This window comes from Onthophagus taurus, chromosome 8, assembly GCF_036711975.1.
Source record: "Onthophagus taurus isolate NC chromosome 8, IU_Otau_3.0, whole genome shotgun sequence".
Taxonomy (NCBI): domain Eukaryota; kingdom Metazoa; phylum Arthropoda; class Insecta; order Coleoptera; family Scarabaeidae; genus Onthophagus; species Onthophagus taurus.
This window is the reverse complement of record NC_091973.1, coordinates 2136144-2161826: the sequence shown is the minus strand read 5'-3', so window position 1 is coordinate 2161826 and position 25683 is coordinate 2136144. Positions and strand designations below refer to the sequence as shown.

The 25683-nt window shown below is 34.6% G+C and overlaps 1 protein-coding gene and 1 long non-coding RNA gene across 2 annotated transcripts; one reads left to right on the top strand and one right to left on the bottom strand.

Moving 5' to 3' along the window:
* Positions 1 to 2068: 2068 nt before the first annotated feature.
* On the bottom strand, positions 2069 to 2807 carry LOC111425582 (uncharacterized). Its single transcript, XR_011641383.1, has 3 exons — positions 2746 to 2807; positions 2527 to 2680; positions 2069 to 2471 (listed from the first exon to the last, which is right to left on the bottom strand). It is a non-coding gene; the product is annotated as an uncharacterized lncRNA (long non-coding RNA).
* A 16229-nt stretch (positions 2808 to 19036) lies between these two features.
* LOC111425544 (putative leucine-rich repeat-containing protein DDB_G0290503) lies at positions 19037 to 22452 on the top strand. The gene is made up of 6 exons (XM_023059643.2): positions 19037 to 19121; positions 20462 to 20665; positions 21003 to 21128; positions 21178 to 21525; positions 21575 to 22354; positions 22409 to 22452. Exons 2-6 carry the CDS (start codon positions 20473 to 20475, stop codon positions 22450 to 22452), a joined length of 1491 nt encoding a protein of 496 aa, XP_022915411.2. The 5' UTR covers positions 19037 to 19121; positions 20462 to 20472.
* Positions 22453 to 25683: the final 3231 nt, after the last annotated feature.

The window sequence follows — 25683 nt, the reverse complement described above, 5'->3', positions numbered from 1 at the left end:
ATATTACAAAAAAACTTTTAGAACAAAAGTTGTAGCAAATTTTATTCTTAACAAAATTGGTCTCTTGTACTTTTGCTCTCAGATGCTTAAATATCGAGAAAAATATAAAAATATGATAATTTGATGAATTCGTTGTTTTTTGCTGTTAATGGTAACATTTGGGAATCGGAGCATATTACAAAAAAACTTTCCGAATAAAAGTTGTAGCAAATTTTATTCTTAACAAAATTGCTCTCTTTTACTTTTGCTCTCAGATGCTTAAATAACGAGAAAAATATAAAAATTTGATGAATTCGTTGTTTTTTGCTGTTAATGGTAACATTTGGGAATCAGAGCATATTACAAAAAAACTTTTAGAACAAAAGTTGTAGCAAATTTTATTCTCTACATAATTGGTCTCTTGCACTTTTGCTCTCAGATGCTTAAATATCGAGAAAAATATAAAAATATGATAATTTGATGAATTCCTTGTTTTTTGCTGTTAATGGTAACATTTGGGAATCGGAGCACATTACAAAAAAACTTTTAGCACAAAAGTTGTAGCAAATTTTATTCCTAACAAAATTGGTCTCTTGCACTTTTGCTCTCAGATGCTTAAATATCGAGAAAAATATAAAAATATGATAATTTGATGAATTCGTTGTTTTTTGCTGTTAATGGTAACATTTGGGAATCGGAGCATATTACAAAAAAACTTTTCGAACAAAAGTTGTAGCAAATTTTATTCTTAACAAAATTGCTCTCTTTCACTTTTGCTCTCAGATGCTTAAATAACGAGAAAAATATAAAAATTTTATGAATTCGTTGTTTTTTGCTGTTAATGGTAACATTTGGGAATCGGAGCATATTACAAAAAAACTTTTAGAACAAAAATTGTAGCAAATTTTATTCTCTACATAATTGGTTTCTTGCACTTTTGCTCTCAGATGCTTAAATATCGAGAAAAATGCAAAAATATGATAATTTGAAGAATTCGTTGTTTTTTGCTGTTAATGGTAACATTTGGGAATCGGAGCATATTACAAAAAAACTTTTAGAACAAAAGTTGTAGCAAATTTTATTCTTAACAAAATTGGTCTCTTGCACTTTTGCTCTCAGATGCTTAAATATCGAGACAAATATAAAAATATGATAATTTGATGAATTCCTTGTTTTTAGCTGTTAATGGTAACATTTGGGAATCGGAGCACATTACAAAAAAACTTTTAGCACAAAAGTTGTAGCAAATTTTATTCCTAACAAAATTGGTCTCTTGCACTTTTGCTCTCAGATGCTTAAATAACGAGAAAAATATAAAAATTTGATGAATTCGTTGTTTTTTGCTGTTAATGGTAACATTTGGGAATCGGAACATATTACAAAAAAACTTTTAGAACAAAAGTTGTAGCTAATTTTATTCTCTACATAATTGGTCTCTTGCACTTTTGCTCTCAGATGCTTAAATATCGAGAAAAATATAAAAATATGATAATTTCATGAATTCGTTGCTTTTTGCTGTTAATGGTAATATTTGGGAATCGGAGCATGTTACAAAAAAACTTTTAGAACAAAAAATGTAGCAAATTTTATTCTTAACATAATTGGTCTCTTTTACTTTTGCTCTTAGATGCTTAAATATCGAGGAAAATATACAAATATGATAATTTGATGAATTCGTTGTTTTTTGCTGTTAATGGTAACATTTGGGAATCGGAGCATATTACAAAAAAACTTTTACGACAAAAGTTGTAGCAAATTTTATTCTTAACAAAATTGCTCTCTTGCACTTTTGCTCTCAGATTCATAGATATCGAGAAAAATACGAAAATGTGAAAATTCGTTATTTTTTGCTGTTAATGGTAACGCTTGGCAATCAGAGCATATTAGAAAAAAACTTTTAGAATAAAAGTTGTAGCAAATTTGCTCTCTTCCACTTTTTCTTTCAAATTCATAGATATCGAGAAAAATATGAAAATTTATCATTTACAAAGTAATTTTTAAATATCAAGGTCATTTCAAGGTTTAAAAATATTCTTCAATTTATTTGGGATTTATTATGTTAATGTTGTTTAAATAAAAAGAAGTAAGATTAGTTTAAATTTGTGTTTATTAAACACTTAAAAACTGATATTAAAATAAAATATAAAAATAAGTACAACTTTATTAAGAAATTGTTTTTTGTTATTCATTTGCCTCTCCACAATTGTTGTGCATTGGAGTATGGGTAGGTGGCTCAAATTCATTCGATAATAACGGGTCAAACAAAACATTAACCATGTGGTTATTCGGATACCCAATTTGGTTGATTTTTACCTCGAGTTGTAGGCGGTATGTTTTGAAAACTGGGTGATCCAAAGTTTCCCCTTCAAGCTCTATAATGATCCTAATTACATTTTGGCATCTTTTAGCTTCGCATTTCCTGGAACCACCGAAGGTGCTGTAGTACTTCGATTTCGTCATTCCGTAAGTCGAGATCAAATAATCCGCGTGATCTAGATTCAAAAATTATAACAATTAAGTGGATTAAAGTAATTAAAATTAATTTACATGTATCGCCGATTTTATATTGATGCTCGAAGATGTTGATTAAAATGGGGGCGCAAGGGTGTTCTAAAACTTGCTCTTGAATGATTGTTTTTAACGACATTTGGTAGTAAGAACAATGTGAGTTAACGCTGATTTCGTGGGATAAATGAAGCGTCTATTAATAAAAATAAAAAAGATTAATAGAATTTGCATTTTATGAAATGTTATTAAGAAATTTACCATGTTTTAAGATTCTTTTTCGACCACAACGATAAAAACACGTGCTTCCGTTGCAACTGAAGAAGCAACTGTGAGTGAATTGCGTGAATTGCGTGAACTGGGTGGGGTTTATTACGTCAAAAGATAACCTTAAAATCTTTTCGAATATTGTAACAGGAAGTTCACGAAATTTATAGCGAATTTATAGACTATTTGGTTGTCGTGAGTAAATCAAATTGTTACATTATTGCCCATTCGATGGTTGACTTCTATCGAGTCTGCCACATTAGTAACGAAAAATTATCGTATTAACATTTTTATGGGCGAGTAAGTAAAATGGGAACGTCGAACGTCCGTAGTGGCTATTCAATTAATATAATGGTGAAAAAAAGAGTTGAAAAAGAGAGTTACGACCGACCGGAAGCGATGGTATCAAAAAATACAAAGAAAACGGGCGATTCGCGTGATTTACTCGTCTAAAACAATAGATTCACCCCCTTAATTAAACTAGTAGACAATAAATTCTTCCGTTTTTCGGTTTTTATCGTTGAGATCGCGTAAAGCGAAAAAGCGGGCGAGTACATTAGCATCCATTTAGTGCAAAAGGGGTAACCTGTAATTTATGCATAACGCGTCGGGCGAACAATGGCCAGATCTTGATTGAGTAATCATTATTATCGGGACCGGCGACGACGTACACATTGAAAAACGTTCATTGTTATAGGGGGCCTGCGGGGCCCATGCCACTGATTGAGCCTCCGCATTACGAACCCGTAATTGCGGCTCCTCTAAATCAAACGTGGATGGCGCAATAACAGTTAGAGTAGTAAAGTTAAATTGCAACCGGTGTCCGAACGGAGCAATACTAGCTCTACACTTTTTTGATTGAGTGCTTTTCCGAAAAATTCATAAAAAAAAAGATAACGGGGGCTTTTCCAATAATGCGACTTGAAAATCACCTTTTTTGATTTCTTTTCGATTACAACGCAATCAAGCTAATAGTGGGATGTAAAATTTTTATCAAAAATAATCCGGCCCGTCAAAAACATACATTCGGTTCTCAGATACTATCATTTACCCGGAAATGAAATATTAGTGCATTAGGGCAATTTATTTAATTATACGACACATTTATAATCGGCGATTAATCACAAAAAAAAGAATAACGAAAAAGGGTAAAAATCGTCCCGGTAGATTGTAGGCTTCGATATAGGAACGAAATTTTTTTGGATACACGTCGTCGGGCTACTGATATGGATTGCCTTTAATGACGGGATCGTCATTACCTTTGATTTATATCATGAAAGACAACGTTCAATCAACGCACGTAAGGTAGGAATTAGAGGAAGGCAATAATACTATGAGGGGGGTTGTGTCTGTTTTCGAATTGTCCGGCAAGATAAAAATGAATATAGGCAATAACGAGTACCTATAAATACGCGGCCTACGGTAATCCGCGGCGTGCTTCGCCGTTAAAACGATAGTAATGGACACGCGGGCAGTTAACTCGACGATTAAACTTTCGAAACTGCGCCTCTCGCGCGCGAAGATAACGCACCGCAATCCAATTTGAATGTTTCACTTTATGATCGGCGTCAATTTATACTTATTACGGCCGAATTCGTGCGTTACTATCTAATTGAAAACGCCGTCTCGTTTAATGAATCGTAAATCCATGCAATAATACATTCCATATATTTACCATAAGGGTCAAAATACCATCGACGCATATTATACGCATGCTTTAACTTGTAGCAGAAAATTGTGGGAAATTTGAATTCAAAATTTTTATACAGCCGAGATTATTTCTGCCATTTATTAATAGTATCCCTGCCTGAAGTTTATGGCAGAAATAATCACGACCCAACCTAAGTATTTTTCATAATACTTGGGGCGGCCGACGTCTTCGAAGTCGGCCGAGATTATTTCTACCATAAAGTTGTTAATGGTATTACTCGAGAATCAAAACGTGAAACCAAATGTACCCTGCTTGGAGTTAATGGTAGAAATAATCTCGGCCGACTTCGAAGACGTCGGCCGCCTCAAGTATTTGGAACAGTACTTAGGTTGGGTCGAGATTATTTCTGCCATAAAGTTGTTAATAGTATCCCTGCCTGAAGTTTATGGCAGAAATAATCACGACCCAACCTAAGTATTTTTCATGATACTTGGGGCGGCCGACGTCTTCGAAGTCGGCCGAGATTATTTCCGCCATAAAGTTGTTAATGGTATTACTCGAGAGTCAAAACGTGAAACCAAGTGTACCCTGCTTGGAGTTAATGGTAGAAATAATCTCGGCCGACTTCGAAGACGTCGGCCGCCTCAAGTATTTGGAACAATACTTAGGTTACTTAGGTCGAGATTATTTCTGCCATAAAGTTGTTAATGGCATCACTCGGGATTTGGAGTGTGAACCCAAATCTACCTTGCTTGAAGTTTATGACAGAAATAATCTCGACCCAACCTAAGTATTTTTCATGATACTTGGGGCGGCCGACGTCTTCGAAGTCGGCCGAGATTATTTCCGCCATAAAGTTTTTAATGGTATTACTCGAGAGTCAAAACGTGAAACCAAGTGTACCCTGCTTGGAGTTAATGGTAGAAATAATCTCGGCCGACTTCGAAGACGTCGGCCGCCCCAAGTATTTGGAACAGTACTTAGGTTGGGTCGAGATTATTTCTGCCATAAAGTTGTTAATGGCATCACTCGGGATTTGGAGCGCGAACCCAAATCTACCCTGCTTGAAGTTTATGACAGAAATAATCTCGACCCAACCTAAGTATTTTTCATGATACTTGGTGCGGCCGACGTCTTCGAAGTCGGCCGAGATTATTTCCGCCATAAAGTTGTTAATGGTATTACTCGAGAGTCAAAACGTGAAACCAACTGTACCCTGCTTGGAGTTAATGGTAGAAATAATCTCGGCCGACTTCGAAGACGTCGGCCGCCCCAAGTATTTGGAACAGTACTTAGGTTGGGTCGAGATTATTTCTGCCATAAAGTTTTAATGGCATCACTCCGGATTTGGAGCGTCAACCCAAATCTACCCTGCTTGAAGTTTATGAGAGAAATAATCTCGACCCAACCTAAGTATTTTTCATGATACTTGGTGCGGCCGACGTCTTCGAAGTCGGCCGAGATTATTTCCGCCATAAAGTTGTTAATGGTATTACTCGAGAGTCAAAACGTGAAACCAAGTGTAACCTGCTTGGAGTTAATGGTAGAAATAATCTCGGCCGACTTCGAAGACGTCGGCCGCCCCAAGTATTTGGAACAATACTTAGGTTGGGTCGAGATTATTTCTGCCATAAAGTTGTTAATGGTATCATTCGGGATTTGGAGCGCGAACCCAAATCTACCCTGCCTGAAGTTTATGGCAGAAATTATCACGACCCAACCTAAGTATTTTTCATAATACTTGGGGCGGCCGACATCTTCGAAGTCGGCCGAGATTATTTCTGCCATAAAGTTGTTAATGGTATTACTCAAGAGTCAAAACGTGAAACCAAGTGTACCCTGCTTGGAGTTAATGGTAGAAATGATCTCGGCCGACTTCGAAGACGTCGGCCGCCTCAAGTATTTGGAACAATACTTAGGTTGGGTCGAGATTATTTCTGCCATAAAGTTGTTAATGGCATCACTCAGGATTTGGAGCACGAAACCAAGTCTACCCTGCTTGAAGTTTGTGGCAGAAATAATCTCAGCTGACTTCGAAGACGTCGACCAACCTAAGTATTTTTCATGATACTTGGGGCGGCCGACGTCTTCGAAGTCAATGGAGCGTAAAACCAAGCCTATCCTGTTTGAAATTTATCTCAGAGCATCTAATGCATCTAAGAGCAAAACTAAAACAGAGCAGAATAAAAGTTGTAACCTCTTCTGTTTTTCTTATTAGATGCTCACTAGCTTTTATATGGTAGATAATATAATATTAAGTATGGAACAACTTTTTTAACTCTTTATTTTTATTATTCTAATTTATGATCTCTTAAAATAAGTTTATTTAATTGTTTTATTAATAATTTTCTTAATTTTTCGGAAAGTCGGTTTCATAATACAAAATTCCATTCGTTTGTTATTAAAAAAAAGGTTATGGCAACACTCGCAAAAGACCGGTCGCGTTCATAAAGTCAAAGCTATAAAAGGCGTAACAGTAACACAATATGCTATAGTAAAAGGTATAGGTTGCTCAAGTTGAAATAAACAAAATTTTTTATATCCGGTACGTGTTCGTACTCCTTTTCCCAAGTACTTTGTTTTCTTCTTTAGGAAATTTATTGAAAAAAAATCTCAGATTTAAAACATTGTTAGAACAAGTAAAGATAATTGAAGCAGAGTAGTTAATTTTGCAATCGCTGTTGGGGATCGTAAAGTAAGTTTACGAGTCCCAAAACCGTGTCTAATGGTAAAAAGAGCAGTGTCCGCTTGAATATTCTTATCAGAGGGTCAAAATTGGAACGGTTTAATTTGCCATAAACGTCGTAACTGGTGTAATGGGATTCCTTTGTTGGCGAGACGAGGCGATACAATTTAAGTAATTATTGGGAATTTTTGAAATTTTAACGCTGCCGTCGCCGTATAACGTCAATCAGGCGAACAATGTTACAATTTAAGTGCGGATGTAAATCAAAGATTTAGTACTTGGGTAGTAACCACAGTTTTTTTTTCTGGGAAACGACTGGTATTACCGTGTAATGATATGCGAACGACAAGCGAAAAGGCAATAAAACAAACGAACGTCACCCTTCGAAATGCTTAAAAAACTGGTGATTTACAACCTCGAACAATGTTGTTTCGAATAATATTACAATCAACAATGTATAGAAATGGTCAATCGTGTGTGGTTTATTATTAGTTTTTTTATTATTCCTTTTTAGTGAGGAAAAGTAGGGTTATTGTTGAAAATTATAACTTTGGCTCGAACGAGGAAAAAGCGAAAAAGCCGAAAGGCTAATTACAGGAAGCGAAATAAACGGGACAACAACGTTCTAAAACGTTATTAACTCCCATAAGCTCTATCGAGGAAACGATTGTCGTAAACTACAGCTGCTCTCTTCGAGCATCGAGCAACATTGTAGCAACCCTCTGATCCACGAAAGAACTAAATTTAAGTAGCTAACGTTAAATTACGAAATACCAATGTGCCCTTGGATCGACGAATTATATATTTATGCGGCCAGTAAAAATGCCGTTACCCGACTTTACGGTGATACGCAAATTGACAATCAACCGTAAAGTCGAGCTTTAACAATGTGTCGACGAAATCTCCGATCTTTTCAAATAGGGGCCGAAGGGTTGTACTGACACGGGCCGAGGGGGGCGCGTTTCTTTATTTCCTATATACGCATTTACATCTATTTGCATTCGACGACCGGACGGTCATTTATTAACAAAGATCGCCCGCGTCACTAAAGGATTACACTGTCATTCAAATATCCCACACTTCTCTCTCGTCGTTCCACTCTAAACAATTCAAACATTTCCCGCTCCCCCTTTTAACAAAAAATCAATAATACTATGTATATACACAACAAACATGCGCAGTACATGTAATATTTAAAAATTATTACATATCAATTTGTAATAAAAAAAAATTATTTAAATATCCCGCCATTTTTATTTATATTTATTATTTATTTGAGCATGCGTAATACGTACCAACGATTTTATCGATAGAAATTTAGGAATATATATCGGAAATTTCATATAAATCGGAATATATGAAAGTATTGCACTATTACTATCACTACAACTAAGAACAAAACCTAGAACTAGAATCATTCGGGTTTAGCCGTCTTGAGAGACGTGCGGCTAAATCCGAATGTTTCTAGTTCTTGGTCTAGTGTTAGTTCTAGTTTTACACTATCACTAGAACTAACACAAGACCTAAAACTAGAATCATTCGGGTTTAGCCGCACGTCTCTCAAGACGGCTAAACCAGAATGATTCTAGTTCTAGGTCTTGTGTTAGTTCTAGTGATGATGCAAGTGTAAAACTAGAACTAACACTAGACCTAGAATTAGAAACTATCGAGTTTAGCCGTGCGTCTGAAGACGCACGGCTAAACCCGATACTTTCTAGTTCTAGGTCTAGTGTTAGTTCTAGTTTTATTTCAATAAAAATATACAACATAGTAATATCTTATGCTAACTAGCGCTACCTACCACTGCCACTAGAACTAATACAAGACCTAGAACTAGAATCATTCGGGTTTAGCCGTCTTGAGAGACGTGCGGCTAAACCCGAATGATTCTAGTTTTAGGTCTAGTGTTAGTTCTAGTTTTACACTATCACTAGAACTAACACAAAACCTAGAACTAGAATCATTCGGGTTTAGCCGTACGTCTCATAAGACGGCTAAACCCGGATGATTTTAGTTCTAGGTCTTGTGTTAGTTCTAGTGATAGTGCAAAACTAGAACTAACACAAGACCTAGAACTAGAATCATTCGGATTTAGCCGTCTTGAGAGACGTGCGGCTAAATCCGAATGATTCTAGTTCTAGGTCTTGTGTTAGTTCTAGTGATCGTGCTAGTGTAAAACTAGAACTAACACAAGACCTAGAACAAGAATCATTCAGATTTAGCCGCACGTCTTTTAAGACGGCTAAACCCGAATGATTCTAGTTCAAGGTCTTGTGTTAGTTCTAGTGATCGTGCTAGTGTAAAACTAGAACTAACACAAGACCTAGAACTAGAATCATTCGGATTTAGCCGCACGTCTTTTAAGACGGCTAAACCCGAATGATTCTAGTTCAAGGTCTTGTGTTAGTTCTAGTGATAGTGCTAGTGTAAAATTAGAACTAATACAAGACCTAGAACTAGAATGCTAAACCCGAATGATTCTAGTTCTAGGTTTTGTGTTAGTTCTAGTGATAGTGTAAAACTAGAACTAACACTAGACCAAGAACAAGAAACATTCGGATTTAGCCGCACGTCTTTCAAGACGGCTAAACCCGAATGATTCTAGTTCTAGGTCTTGTGTTAGTTCTAGTGATGATGCAAGTGTAAAACTAGAACTAACACTAGACCTAGAATTAGAAACTATCGGGTTTAGCCGTGCGTCTTCAGACGCATTTTTTATTTACATTTTTATTTCAATAAAAATATACAACATAATAATATCTTATGCTAACTAGCGCTACCTACCACTGCCACTAGAACTAACACAAGAACTAAAACTAGAATCATTCGGGTTTAGCCGTCTTGAGAGACGTGCGGCTAAACCCGAATGATTCTAGTTCTAGGTCTTGTGTTAGTTCTAGTTTTATTTCAATAAAAATATACAACATAGTAATATCTTATACTAACTAGCGCTACCTACTACTGCCACTAGAACTAATACAAGACCTAGAACTAGAATCATTCGGGTTTAGCCGTCTTGAGAGACGTGCGGCTAAACCCGAATGATTCTAGTTCTAGGTCTTGTGTTAGTTCTAGTGATAGTGTAAAACTAGAACTCAATGTTCCCTCAATGTCATAATAGTGAACTTGCAACTTGGTCCTAAAAATCATTAAATTTTGTCTTTTCTATGTCTTCCTCTAGTCCTTTCTGACATTCCTCAGCGTCTTTCTAGGCCTGATTCAACAACATCAAAGTGATCTCTTAATATCATCCACGTCTCCTCTTTCCAGCATATCTATTAACATCATCTTCCCATGTCATTCATGTTTTTCAGCTACATCGATTCAAACATACCTCAATATTTTGTCCTTGGCACCCTTCAACGTCATCCAACAACTCTCAACCTCATTCTGAGCACACCACAAGATCGTCCCTAACACCATATTCTAAATATCTCCTAACGTTGAGTCTGAAACTGTCCACATTGTTGAGGGCAGCACCCTATAAAGTATCTGGCATCCCTTAATGTCATCCCAGACATTCTTGAACTACCACAGGAACGATTTTTGAGGAAGATGAGTCTTATGCACATGTCAAGTAGAACTAAGAATTTAGTTTGTATCTTTATATGTAATCGAATTAAGTAAATTGGTGTAATATAAAGTAAATAATGTGTTTGGGGATGGGATGGGTTGGTTTGTTGGCATGTGTGTTGGGTTTTGATAACTAATAGATCGATGAAAACGGACAACATGGAATGGAATAATTAAGTTTGGCCGACGATATAGATACGCGGCTATCCTGGGGCAGTAAATTATTATAACCGGGCATAATAACCGAGGTACACCTAATGCAACGCGGGCGATGCCGACGGCCGGTCAATTTGTTTCTAAATGTGCTACAATACATCAAGCTTTACTTGTCGTTAAGTCCGTCCGCATTAGCGCCCAACTGTCACACGGACAAATCTGTTTGTACCATTAGGTATTTCGGCGAAATTGCATTTGTCAGGTGGAATTTAATACCGGGACCGGCGCTATCGCCTCCCGTTTAATTGGACGTGCATCCGGGGGGCTTCGGTCCAGCGTTTAATTGTATTTTTAACAATAGCCCAAGCACCCGCTCTTTACGCCCGTAATTGAAATGAAAACCTGCCTTTTTTTTGCCTTTCCACGGATTCCCTGAATCCAACTTTCCAACACCCCCAATATATCATACTCAAAAAAAAATTTTAATCTAGAAATTATCTAAGTACTATATGATTCTCTTTGTGTCTTGGATAGGGAATAGTTACGAGTCTCTTTTGCGGGCGTCGAGCGCGTTATTTGTCATCAAAGGTAACCGGCAATTAGGGAGAAATTGATGCATGGATCAGCGGGCCATTAGACGCGTCCGAGCTACCGAGAATGTGATTTAGTGCGACGCCATTGATTAGAGGACGCTGTTTAGCATAATGCGTGCTAATCGCCCTGCTCTCGCAAACACAGATCCGTGTCCAATTCTGTCACAGCTAAATCTAAACCAATTAAAAGAACTGATTCATTTTCAAGAATGACAAGGGGAGGCTAAGGAATTGACAAAGATAAGGAATATTTTAGATGCATTTTAAAGTTAGTACATGTTGTTGGATGAAGGTGAAGGGGATGAAGATGAAGAATAAAAGGGGACCCCAACTTAAAAGGGGGAATATCGTATGAATGTCGACGGGTGAAATATGTAATTAAAGGGAACGATACGGCATCTCTCGTGCGGGCTCTTGTCTTTTGTATAAGGACTGACCTAGTTTAGGATCAGAGGGACGTCTCCAGGGCGTAGGGAATTTTTCTTTTTCTATCGGATTGTACAAGGGCAAAAAAAGAAATGAGAAAAGACAATGGACGTCGGACAATTATTGACTTAACTCTATTAGGGCACATAGGGATATAACAGGATATGTGTAGTATATAATGTGAAGGGGAACATGAGGGCAATAACCCCGTTCAGTACTGTTCTCACCTAGATCCTTGATAAATGACGGGTTACCCTGTCATCGAACGTCTTCATAAACTCAGGGTATGAATACACAACGATCCGGTCTTGATTCATTTATTACTTTATTTCAATATTGTGACCGTGCGAGATTAACTCGGCGACGATTTTTCATCTTTTGTAAACTTGAAAGCTGGTCCCTTTCAAGTTTTATTATTATTTTGACATTATTGTATTAACAACTGGATCAATTTTTCACTAAATCTTGTCCTATAGTCGCATTCGGTTTAAATTGAACGTAGAGATGGCCCAATAACTATTAGACCTTATCGGGGAACCGGAAATGACGTCGGCGTCGGGACGGCCTCCAGCCACATCCAGAACAAACATTGGAGCGCACTCTATCGTCGTGCCTATTGATGGGGGATGATGTTAATTGATGTTTATATATTCATTATATAAACAGGCGTTCCCCGCGCTATTAGTACTAATTGGTAGATTCGAGAGCACCACACCAGGTTTACGTATCCTGGAATATACGGATAAAGGAAAAATAAATCTGCAGGAAAATCGACGACGACGTCGCGGCGTCGGAATCCAATTTCAACCGGCGCACGAAAAATTACAGTAAATAAGGGGTCGCCTAGAGATAAGTGGAATTTTATTACAGCCTGGTCATTAAATCGGTTCTGTCACACATTTCCTGCTGCACATCGTTTTCTAGTACTCTTTTTTCCTCCTCCGGAAGATAGCGATGGTATTAAATTGCTAATCTATTATTTAGGAAGCGATAATATCTTTTCGATTGCTTTTTAATAAGGTCCTAGAAAAACGCTTTAACCATTGTTGATTCTCCAGGGGTTGCGAGTTTATATCCGCCATTATTTTTTTTTTATTTATTTAAAAACACAAGAACAATAAGACTTTTCGTCATTTCCTCCTCGCAGGTGTATACAATATAATAAAACGACTCCCATCATTCTCATTACTTCCTCCTCTTAATGAGGGTCTTTTTTATCGATTCGAATATAGTCTTGTGCAGGAATGTACCAAACGCGTAGGGTACGTTGAGTACATGCCGTTTTTTATGCGTAGCTATGGCAACTCCTTCATGAATGCACTTCTATTGCATGTATGTCAGTGGGTATATGGGTTATATAGTACGTGGGGTGCTGTATTGTAAAGCCCTTGGCTTGTTAATAAGGCCGAAGGGGTCAGAACGGGATTGCTTCAAGGAAATTGCACACCACCTGTAATTAACACATCAAACGGAACCGTTAGTAATAATCATCCGCAGTACATCAATAGATTGAATGGTTACGGAATTTATAAAACGAAAAAACTAGAAATTAGAACTAGAAACATTCTGGTTTAGCCATACATCTCTTAAGACGGCTAAATCCGAATGATTCTAATTTTAGGTTTTGTGTTAATTGTAGTGATAGTGCTAGTATAAAACTAGAACTAACACTAGACCTAGAACTAGAATCATTCGGGTTTAGCCGCACGTCTCTCAAGACTGCTAAACCCGAATGATTCTAGTTCTAGGTCTTGTGTTAGTTCTAGTGATAGTGGTAGTGTAAAACTAGAACTAACACTAGACCTAGAACTAGAATCATTCGGGTTTAGCCGCACGTCTCTCAAGACGGCTAAACTCGAATGATTCTAGTTCTAGGTCTTTTGTTAGTTCTAGTGATAGTGTTAGTGTAAAACTAGAACTAACACTAGATCTAGAACTAGAATCATTCGGGTTTAGCCTCACGTCTCTCAAGACGGCTAAACCCGAATGATTCTAGTGCTAGGTCTTGTGTTAGTTCTAGTTTTAGTTCAATAAAAATATACAACTTAGTAATATCATATGCTAACTAGTGCTACCTACCACTGCCACTAGAACTAGCACAAGACCTAGGACTAAAATCATTCGGGTTTAGCCGCACGTCTCTCAAGACGGCTAAACCCGATTGATTCTAGTTCTAGGTCTTGTGTTAGTTCTAGTGATAGTGCTAGTGTAAAACTAAAACTAACACAAGACCTAGAACTAGAATCATTTGGGTTTAGCCTCACGTCTCTCAAGACGGCTAAACCCGAATGATTCTAGTGCTAGGCCTTGTGTTAGTTCTAGTTTTAGTTCAATAAAAATATACAACATAGTAATATCATATGCTAACTAGTGCTACCTATCACTGCTACTAGAGCTAACACAAGACGTAGAACTAGAATCATTCGGGTTTAGCCTCACGTCTCTCAAGACGGCTAAACCCGAATGATTCTAGTTCTAGGTCTTGTGTTAGTTCTAACGCTAGTATTAGTGTAAAACTAGAACTAACCCTAGACCGAGAATTAGAAACATTCTAAAGAATGTGGCTAAACCCGATACTTTGAAAATGTTATATAACATAAATTATTAATGTTTTTGAACTTTGAGTGTATGTGATTAAAAGTTAGAATATTAACACGGTAATAATTTAAAGAGAAATAGAAATATATTTAGTGATCCTATCGGCAATATCTATGAGATAAATGGCGTTTTCTGTATATTTGCGTGATAAATCAAGTTTAACGTGTTTCCAATCTCGTTGGATCTCTCTCTAAGGATAGCGTAACTGGGACAGGAGAGTAGATATGTAGGGGAAAGACGCAGAGCGGTCAGTATTTTTCTATTATTTATACGCCTTTGTACGAGAGAAGATTTATACATTAACACGATCACTTATTTATAACCGCATTATACGGCAGTTTCGCTTTGGGGCATTATATACGGCCGGACGCATTAATATATGATATCGCGCGGGGCCGAACCTATGAATTACGGGGCGTCAAGTGCCCAGAGTTTACCTGTCACCATCGTAGGAAGTGAATAGTCTGCGTATCGTTGCCTAAAATCGTGGTGAAAAAAAAAACCTGCTCGTCAAACACCTGGGTGAAGTTTTTCGTGTCCCCCGACCCGACTTATTATCCAGGACCTCTCAATCCACTGTGCAAACAAGTGACTACGCATAAATGGGGCTTTGCCACAATCCCCGTCCTTATGTGGCATACACTCCAAGTCAAAAGTTCAAAAGTACACCTTTCTATACAGATTATGTAAGGTATTTTCAAAAAAAAGAGGGCGATTACATATATTTAACTTTCTTGTGTCAGAAAAAAAAATAGCCATCACTGACAGTTTCAGTAATTGACGTTTGACATATTGATATTGGGTTTCGACGACATCAGGGTTTGGAGTAGAACGTGCTCTGGTTTGAGGGCTCTCTCGTACCATACACGTGCGACTGTTGACACGTAGTCTACAAATAAACAAAGCCGTCGTTCCGCAGATGTTATCTTTCGTCGGGTTACGGACCTGTTAGTTTCGGGTTCATTAAAGCAATTAATTAGACAGTCGTCGATACGGCCGGCGGGCGTCGCGGCGACTACGCTAGTGTATGTCAGTGACGTTAGCTGACGTCGCGACGCCGCCGGGAACGAACCAAACTAAGCGTTTGGGTTGTATTCGAATCGGGGTCGCATAAATCTCCACGAGCATCTTACGTTTCCTGTCCCTAAATCAAAACATCTCTTCCCCTTAGGTCTCACCCCTGGATTCTACTCCAACGATTTCGTACAATTCAAACTCAACCTAAGTTCAGAAACTATGAGGAGATGTATTAAGTTGTGTTCCATACGTTTTGACAAGCTGGTTTAGATTTATTACAACTTGTTGTGGTTAATTCCAAAATTTTTTTAATATGTCAAGAAATTTGAATTAAAATAACAAAGACCTCTGTAAGAAGGTGAAATGGACCGAGAAGTCGTCTCCGAGTCTTGAGTTATGGTATCCATAATTTTAAACCGCCCCTCAGGCATCGAGTGCATACGTGAAACAAATAACCACTTGCTTCCGCCCGCTATTCACAACGGGAGATCGATGTCGTCCTTTTGCCTTTCGCCGTTTCTCAACGCAAAGAACTGCTCCTTGAAGAAAATCCCCCTCGGCGAAAATTGAGACAATTAGTACGGAAAAACGGATCCATATCGTAGATTACGCTTCGGGGTTGTCTTAAAGACACACCGCCGGTTGCTTTGAGACATTAACAGGGATGGAGGAATTGAACGCCCCCAGGATAAGAGGGGTCTGCAAAACCGTTGCGCGTTTGATTCGCGAATACATTAATAAGACAATCGTCAGTCCCTTCCATTACCTTGATGACAAAGACCTTTAAATCCTGACTGAAGCCGAAATCTAATTGTTAACGCTTTAGGGGTTAGTTAATATTTACACAACCATAAAGCAACCGTTAACTTGAAACGTTAAGTGGAATGTTATATCCATGAATTATTAAAAAATGGAATTATAAAAAATAAAATAAAATCGAATTATTTTATACAAACCACCCTATTTGGATATGAAAATGTGAAACGAAGCGGGACGACAATGTCCAGTGGACTAATAATAATTTTTGAATGTATATTTTCACTTTAGGGATTGCATCCCCAAAGCGAAAAGGGACGATGGACAGAAACTGCGAAGGGGGACATCGCAAAAATAATTTTATCGAGTTACGTCCGAGGTCGTCTGCGTGAAAATTGGAGTGGAGGCGATTATAAATGATGCGCGAATTTGATTTATAACGGAATTAAAGGTGCCCCCTCTCTCTGTCTCCCGGCGGAGGGTTCCGCGAAAAACGCGGCCGGCGAGCATAAATCACCGGCTATGAATGTCAAAAGAGTAAATGACGCTTCAACAATCGTGGACATCGTCCGACATTTCATGGTCCGAGCTTTGGACGGAATAATGGCTTTAATTATCCGGTTTTGTACTTTGCCTATCCCTCTGAAGTCTGCACGCGTCGGTACGCGTACTTCTCTGACCATATGTCGACGCTTTCAGGTTTCAAAGTACCCACTCAAAAAGTCAAACGATCCCAATTAGCGGCCATCGCAGTAAACTAAACCTAAATACCTCTATCTTTTCATATTCAAGCAAAAAAATTTGAAATCATCTCTAAATCTCTATCATTTATTTCACCATCATGTATACCATAGAATTGCATGGAGCAGATGAGGAGGTAAATTACTGCATGAAAAATTTTTTTGACATATCTGAAAAATCGAAATTTTTAAATTTTTTTCTGAAATGTTACTCAATAAAATAATACTTTCTATATGAAGACAATTTTCATATAATTTTTTCGATAACTTTAAAAATTTCCTAAAAATCGAATTATTGGCATAAATATATATTTTTTCCCACAATTTAAAAAATTTCTGGAAAATCGTATCTTTGATAAAATGATTTGAAATTATCACCAGTTATCAATAAAATAATGTTCCAATTTACCGTTTTGAAAAATCGCTTTTAGTTTCTGAGTTACATACTTTTCAATAAAAACATATAATAATATAATTTTTTCGAAATTTCCTAAAAATCGAATCCTTGAAAAATTTTTACGAAATGTGCACCAATTATAAATCAAGATATGTTCTTTTCACGACAAGTTACCGTTTTAAAAAATCATTTTTAGTACTTAAGACAAAAATTTTTATAGATGAGAATAAATTATATATTTTTTCCCATAACTTAAAAAATTTCTGGAAAATCGTATCTTTGATAAAATGATTTGAAATTATCACGTTATCAATAAAATTATGTTCTTTTCAACGCAATTTACCGTTTTGAAAAATTGCTTTTAGTTTCTGAGTCACATACTTTTCAATAAAAACACAATTTTTATATAATTTTTTCGAAATTTCCTAAAAATCGAATCCTTGAAAAATTTTTACGAAGTGTGCATCAATCATAAATGAAGATATGTTCTTTTCACGACGAGTTACCGTTTTAAAAAATCATTTTTAGTTCTTAAGATAAAAATTTTTATAGATGAGCATAAATATATATTTTTTCCCACAACTTCAAACATTTCTGCAAAATCGTATCTTTGATAAAATGACCTGAAATTATCACTAGTTATCAATAAAATAATGTTCTTTTCAACGCAATTTACCGTTTTGAAAAATTGCTTTTAGTTTCTGAATTACATACTTTTCAATAAAATCAATTTTTATAAAATTTTTTCGAAATTTCCTAAAAATCGAATCCTTGAAAAATTTTTACGAAATGTGCATCAATCATAAATCAAGATATGTTCTTTTCACGACGAGTTACCGTTTTAAAAAATCATTTTTAGTACTTAAGACAAAAATTTTTATAGATGAGCATAAATATATATTTTTTCCCATAACTTAAAAAATTTCTGGAAAATCGTATCTTTGATACAATTATTTGAAAGTATCACCAGTTATCAATAAAATAATGTTCTTTTCAACGTAATTTACCGTTTTGAAAAATTGCTTTTAGTTTCTGAGTTACATACTTTTCAATAAAAACACAATTTTTATATAATTTTTTCGAAATTTCCTATAAATCGAATCCATGAAAAATTTTTACGAAATGTGCATCAATCATAAATCAAGATATGTTCTTTTCACGACAAGTTACCGTTTTAAAAAATCATTTTTAGTACTTAAGACAAAAATTTTTATAGATGAGCATAAATATATATTTTTTCCCACAACTTAAAAAATTTCTAAAAATCGAATCTCTGATAAAATGACCTGAAATTATGACCAGTTATCAACAAAATTATGTTCTTTTCAACTCAATTTACCGTTTTGAAAAATCGCTTTTAGTTTCTGAGTTACATACTTTTCAATAAAAACACAATTTTTATATAACTTTTTCGATAACTTTAAAAATTTCCTAAAAATCGAATTATTGGGAAATTTTTAAAGTTCTTCAGTAAAATTAGTTAGTTATCAATAAAATTTAAGTAATAAATAAAGTTAATATCGTTTTTTGTATTAGATATATAGTTCGTCTTGCAAAGAATTTACCCCCAATTTATGCGCCTGTGCATCGCGACCCTGTTAAGTACATAAATGCATATGCGAGCATGCGCCCGCACTCTGCCTACACTCTATTCGAATTGATTGATTGTAGTGTGATTGACGTATCGATCCGTATCGATTTAAAATGGTTTTAATTTTATTATGAATAATGTGCGTGTAACAGTGATACGATATCGGGGCTTAAGAAAGCATTAAATGTAAGACTATATTTTATTTCCTATATTACTTATTAAGTTATTTTATTTTGATAAATTAATTACGAGATTCCTGAAGATGGATTAATACTCGAAATCGGTCTAATTGATGAATAAATTTATATTGTATATTATTTAATTAAATGTGACGAATAATTTTTATCGACAATGTAATCATTTCCAAGTACTAGCATTCCAAATGGATTAAGAAAGCAAAATTTGAACATAGTAAGTAGATAAGAGCTAATTACGTGTTTCAATCTAAAACTTTTGTATAATTTATCATTCCAACGTTTCAAATCGGTTAAACAATTGTGAATAATTTTTATTAAAAAATTTTTGACATGTGTAAAATGAAATTAATGACCAGTAATAGGTGCGTGCCGTGAAAACATTTATCTCGAAATAAAATTTATCCATTCCGGGCTGCGCCCCGAATCAATAATAATCGTAATTTTCGAATGTGGAGTTTCGGTATCTGTAATCGTTTTAATATCCGTATAAAATAATTTTGATTCAACATTTGAATGCAAATGTGTAATCGTCAGGATTCCCTTATCTGAGAGATAGAATGGTGTTTTTTTTTATGGAAGGGGGTGATTACACGGGAAAAGGGGTAAAGTTTTACGGGGAATTTAACGGTAATTGATACGACACCGGTCAGAAATTCGAGGGCACGACAATTAGGGCGAAATTTAAAAAAAGGAACCCCCGAGGCCGGACACAATCATCATTACAGAGACAGTTTACCGAATATTTCTAATTGCCACCCCACGGCGTCACTTAATGTTTTTAATCTCATACGTTCATCCCAGAAAATTTCAAGTAATAAAACAAAAATAAAAAAGCCCCCCCCTTGAGAGAGAAACGTTTAATTACGATCCCTTTTGAGATTGAAATTTTGAAGATTGAAAAATTGAACCCGGATTTTCAGATTTGAACGCAATTTTATTATGGCAAACTCAATTTGCTCACAAACGAGATAAAAGAAGACACCTGCCCTTAAGACTCTAACCCTCCACACCGTGCACAAAATTGATTCCACCCCAAACCAGGTTTAGTCATTAACAGCGCAATTAACGTTGTCGCAAATTTGGGACACCTGGGACGCGAAAATGAAATGATTCGAATTATTAATTCAACTTAGTTAAAATATTCGAAATATTGAGTTGTTAGATTATTTTTAACTTCGTTCGTTTCATTATTTCATTGAGCAATAAAAAAAACTGTTTCCTTTCTTAATCGAAAACAATGAAAGAATTCACTACCATTGAATAAATCGAAATTGTTTGCTCTAATTATGCTAATAATTTCCTTATTTTTGTTTTTCTTAAATACTAAAGTGTTAATCATAATGGCAAGAAAATTGAGATTACGAAATAGCAATTATTCAACCACCAATCACGTTGATAGTGAAAATTCTTCCAGTAGCGATTCAACGTTGGAAGATAGCACAGATAATTTTTATCCACCACAGCTTGGAGCGTTTTATGCACACCCCTTCGGTATGCAACATACTTTAAATTCACCTCACTTTGATTCAGATGGTAAGAATATTATTTAGTTTATATATATACAGTGTGTTTGATTTTAGTTGTTACAACAGATATCTTGATTAATGTTGGAGGTATGACAAAATGTTCTAGAAGGAAAATTGTTCCACACTTAATATTGTATTAGGTACCATATAAAAGCAAGTGCCTTTTGCAGCACTCTTTTGCTCTCAGATGCACATATATCAAGTTTTTTTTTGAATATGGCAGAAAATGGAATATTGAATGTGAAGCAACTTTCCTTCTATAACATTTTTTTTGACAACTAAAATCAAACACACTTGATACAAATCTACAAAATATAGATCAATTAAAGCAATAATCTCTACAGGAACAGAATTTTATTCAAATCAGACTCATCAAGTGGATCAAATGGCATTGGAATTAGAAACAGACGAAGACAAACTTGAAACAAATAACAGTTTGTATTCTACCAAACAAAACTTAAATTCACATGGTAAGAAAATTGCTAGTTATTTATCGAAAGGTAACGTTATAAATTTTAGAAAATTTTCAAGAAAGATTTGGTGGCTTCAACTATGCAACACCAAGCAGTCAAGCGATCTCTACACATACATTAATAAACCAAGGTTTTAACTCAAGTCTGCAAAATTTCTTGTCGAATCAGCAAGAATCTAACTCCAATCAAAAATTTGACTTCAACCAGCAAAAATTCAGCTTGACTCAAGAAATATCTACCTCGAATCAGCAAGGATCCATTTTGTACCAGCAAAAACTAGAAGATGGGATAGAAATAGAAACAGATGAACACAAACTTGTAATAAAAAACAATTTTTATGAAAATCCCAATGTGATGCAACAGAATTTAAATTCCGTTCACTTTAATATAGGGGGTAAGAAAATGTTATTTATTTTGCAATAACTAAGATTATCTTTACATAGAAATAAATGGAGAACTCTTGGAAGTAATGTCCCAGAAAGATGTAGATGACCCCGAAATAGATATCGATAAAATTTTTGAAGAAGAAAATATCACATCGAGTGAAAAACGTTTTCGGAGAAAGTTGATTCTTAAAATGTTACAAACTCTCAAGGAAATGGATATTAAATCTAATAAAACAATTTCAAAAGAAAACAATTTAATTCCGCAATCATCTTCATCATCAACCGAAGTTGTGGACACTTCAATTAATGCAAATAATATATCAATGTGCACTTCAACTACAGGTGCAATCCCAAAACAAACGAAATCTGTGGAAAAACGTTGTCATAAAAAATCCAAAAACGAACAAACATCGCACGATGCTTCAGAAACAAATTTAGGTTATTGCACTCCATTGATTGATACGATTAATAAAGCCTTTGAAACGCTTATGATGCTTGAAGCATCTCCAAATCAGCAAGCAGTGGTGGTTCAGAAGAAACCAAAGAGACCTAAAGATTTAAAAAAAAATAAATCAAGCAATAAATCAAATGAAGACTCAAATAAAGATGCAGATGGGAAATCGAGCGAAGTGAAGCAATCTGGATGTTTGGGTCCTCTACGTGTAACAGTACCAAAAACCACTTACATCCAATTAAGAAAAAGATTGGACAAAGAACCGCTTTATCAGGTCACTTTTGGACATGTTATGATTAATATTTATTATGATGAGGAACTTGGTAAAATCAAACAATACTACAAACAGTATTTAAACAGAATATTACCAAAAGAGATTGATGGTGAGGTTTAAATCAAAAAAAAAATTTTTTTTAGATAAATATTTTTTATTACAGTTTCTAAAGATGAAATTGAAAAATCTAATAATCCGAGAAGATGAACTAAAAATATCTTTATTATTAAATAATTATATTTTATTATTATTAAATTTATTAATTACTTTTATTTAATATTCTTTTAATACACCCGCCTGTAACAAAAAATTCAAATAACAATTTTTTTCGAACACGAAAATACTTACATTCTCAAGTTTTTCTTTAAGTTTTAAAAATTCCCTTTTAAATTCCTCTCTTTTATTTTCAAAGTCGTGGATTATGCTCGTGAAATACGAGTATGTTGTATCAACTAAAAACATAACATATTTATCAACAATTATAATAACAAATAAAATACTCACTCTCATTTAATGTTGTGTGTATAATCTCGTCTCTTTTAACTTTTTTTGAGACGTGCGAAGAATCTTCTTCGCTCCTTTTCCTAACTCGGCCAGAACGCTTTTCGTCGTCCTTCTCACATTTTTCAGTAAATTTCGATTGTTCGTTTTCCATCTTAACCTCTTTGCTGCTTCCTTTTATTTGAACATTACCACAACTTGATGATGCGGCCCCTTCCATATCGCCATTCCGTATATATTCGCCGTTTTCCTTGAACATATGATTAGAACAAAACAATTGCTTCTTTTATCGGGTTATTAACAGAATTTGATACCAGAATTTGATTCCTACACCCACAAAAAAACTTGCGATAAAATATTTAACATTTCGTTATAAGAAAGAACTTTAGAAAAACTTTAAGAATGTTAAATAAAATTTATTTTAAATGCAATTGATACATATAATATTTAATATTACAAATAGTTGTTGAAAGAATGGAAATGAATTGAATATATCGAACCGAACCCCAAAATAATTTTTTTTTGCCATGTAAAAGTCTATTTCAAGATTTTATGAGTTCCAAAACAATCTCAGTCGCCAATTACCCTAAAGTATTCAATACACCCACAAGAATATTTGTGTCCCCTCTAAATTTTGAATTCGGCCGACGTCGAAAAGCTTTAATATTTTGCGCATTTCCAGTTTGTAACTAAAAAATTGAGATAATTGGGTGAGATCTGGTTGTCGATTATGTTGTTTTGATCCATAACAAGCAATTTATGTACAAAATATTTCTCTCCATCATCTTTAGTTTCTGAGTTATGATGGGCTTTAGTAATGAAAATCGTCAATTTTGATATTTTGCTAATTTCCAGTTTCTAACTAGAAAATGGAGATATTTGAATGAGATCTGGTTATGGATTATGTTGTTTTGGGTCATAATAAACAATTTATGTACAAAACATTTCTCTCCATCATCTTTAGTTTTTGAGTTATGATGGGCATTATTAACTAAAATCGTCAATTTTGATATTTTGGACATTTCCAGTATCTAAGTCAAAAATAGAGATAATTGAGTGAGATCTGGTTATGGATTATGTTGTTTTAGGTCATAATAAACAATTTATGTACAAAACATTTCTCTCCATCATCTTTAGTTTTTGAGTTATGATGGGCATTAGTAACTAAAATCGTCAATTTTGATATTTTGCACATTTCCAGTAACTAAAGTCCAAAATAGAGATAATTGAGTGAGATCTGGTTATGGATTATGTTGTTTTAGGTCATAATAAACAATTTATGTATAAAATATTTCTCTCCATCATAATTAGTTTTTGAATTATGATAGGCTTTAGTAATAAAAATCATCAATTTTGATATTTTGTGCATTTCCAGTATCTAACTAGAAAATGGAGATAATTGAGTGGGATCTGGTTATGGATTATGTTGTTTTAGTCCATAATAAACAATTTATGTACAAAACACTTCTCTCCATCATCTTTAGTTTTTGAGTTATGATGGGCATTAGTAACAAAAATCGTCAATTTTGATATTTTGGGCATTTCCAGTATCTAAGTCAAAAATAGAGATAATTGAGTGAGATCTGGTTATGGATTATGTTGTTTTAGTCCATAATAAACAATTTATGTACAAAATATTTCTCTCCATCATCATTAGTTTTTGAGTTATGATTTGCTTTAGTAATGAAAATCGTCAATTTTGATATTTTGCGCATTTCCAGTTTCTAACTAGAAAATGGAGATAATTGAGTGAGATCTGGTTATGGATTATGTTGTTTTAGGTCATAATAAACAATTTATATACAAAACATTTCTCTCCATCAGCTTTAGTTTTTGAGTTATGATGGGCTTTAGTAATGAAAATCGTCAATTTTGATATTTTGCGCATTTCCAGTTTCTAACTAGAAAATGGAGATAATTGAGTGAGATCTGGTTATGGATTATGTTGGTTTGTGTCATAATAAACAATTTATGTACAAAACATTTCTCTCCATCATCTTTAGTTTTTGAGTTATGATGGGCTTTAGTAATGAAAATCATCAATTTTAATATTTTGCGCATTTCCACTATCTAACAATAAAATAGAGATAATTAAGTGAAATCTGGTTATGGATTATGTTGTTTTAGTCCATAATAAACAATTTATGTACAAAATATTTCTCTCCATCATCATTAGCTTTTGAGTTATGATGGGCTTTAGTAATTAAAATCGTCAATTTTGATATTTTGCACATTTCCAGTTTCTAACTAGAAAATGGAGATATTTGAGTGAGATCTGGTTATGGATTATGTTGTTTTAGGTCATAATAAACAATTTATGTACAAAACATTTCTCTCCATCATCTTTAGTTTTTGAATTATGATGGGCATTAGTAATTAAAATCGTCAATTTTGATATTTTGCGCATTTCCAGTTTCTAACTAGAAAATGGAGATAATTGAGTGAAATCTGGTTATGGATTATGTTGTTTTGGGTCATAATAAACAATTTATGTACAAAACATTTCTCTCCATCATCTTTAGTTTTTGAGTTATGATGGGCTTTAGTAATGAAAATCATCAATTTTAATATTTTGCGCATTTCCACTATCTAACAATAAAATAGAGATAATTAAGTGAAATCTGGTTATGGATTATGTTGTTTTAGTCCATAATAAACAATTTATGTACAAAATATTTCTCTCCATCATCATTAGCTTTTGAGTTATGATGGGCTTTAGTAATTAAAATCGTCAATTTTGATATTTTGCACATTTCCAGTATCTAAGTCAAAAATAGAGATAATTGAGTGAGATCTGGTTATGGATTATGTTGTTTTAGGTCATAATAAACAATTTATGTACAAAACATTTCTCTCCATCATCTTTAGTTTTTGAATTACGATGGGCTTTAGTAATGAAAATCGTCAATTTTGATATTTTGCACATTTCCAGTATCT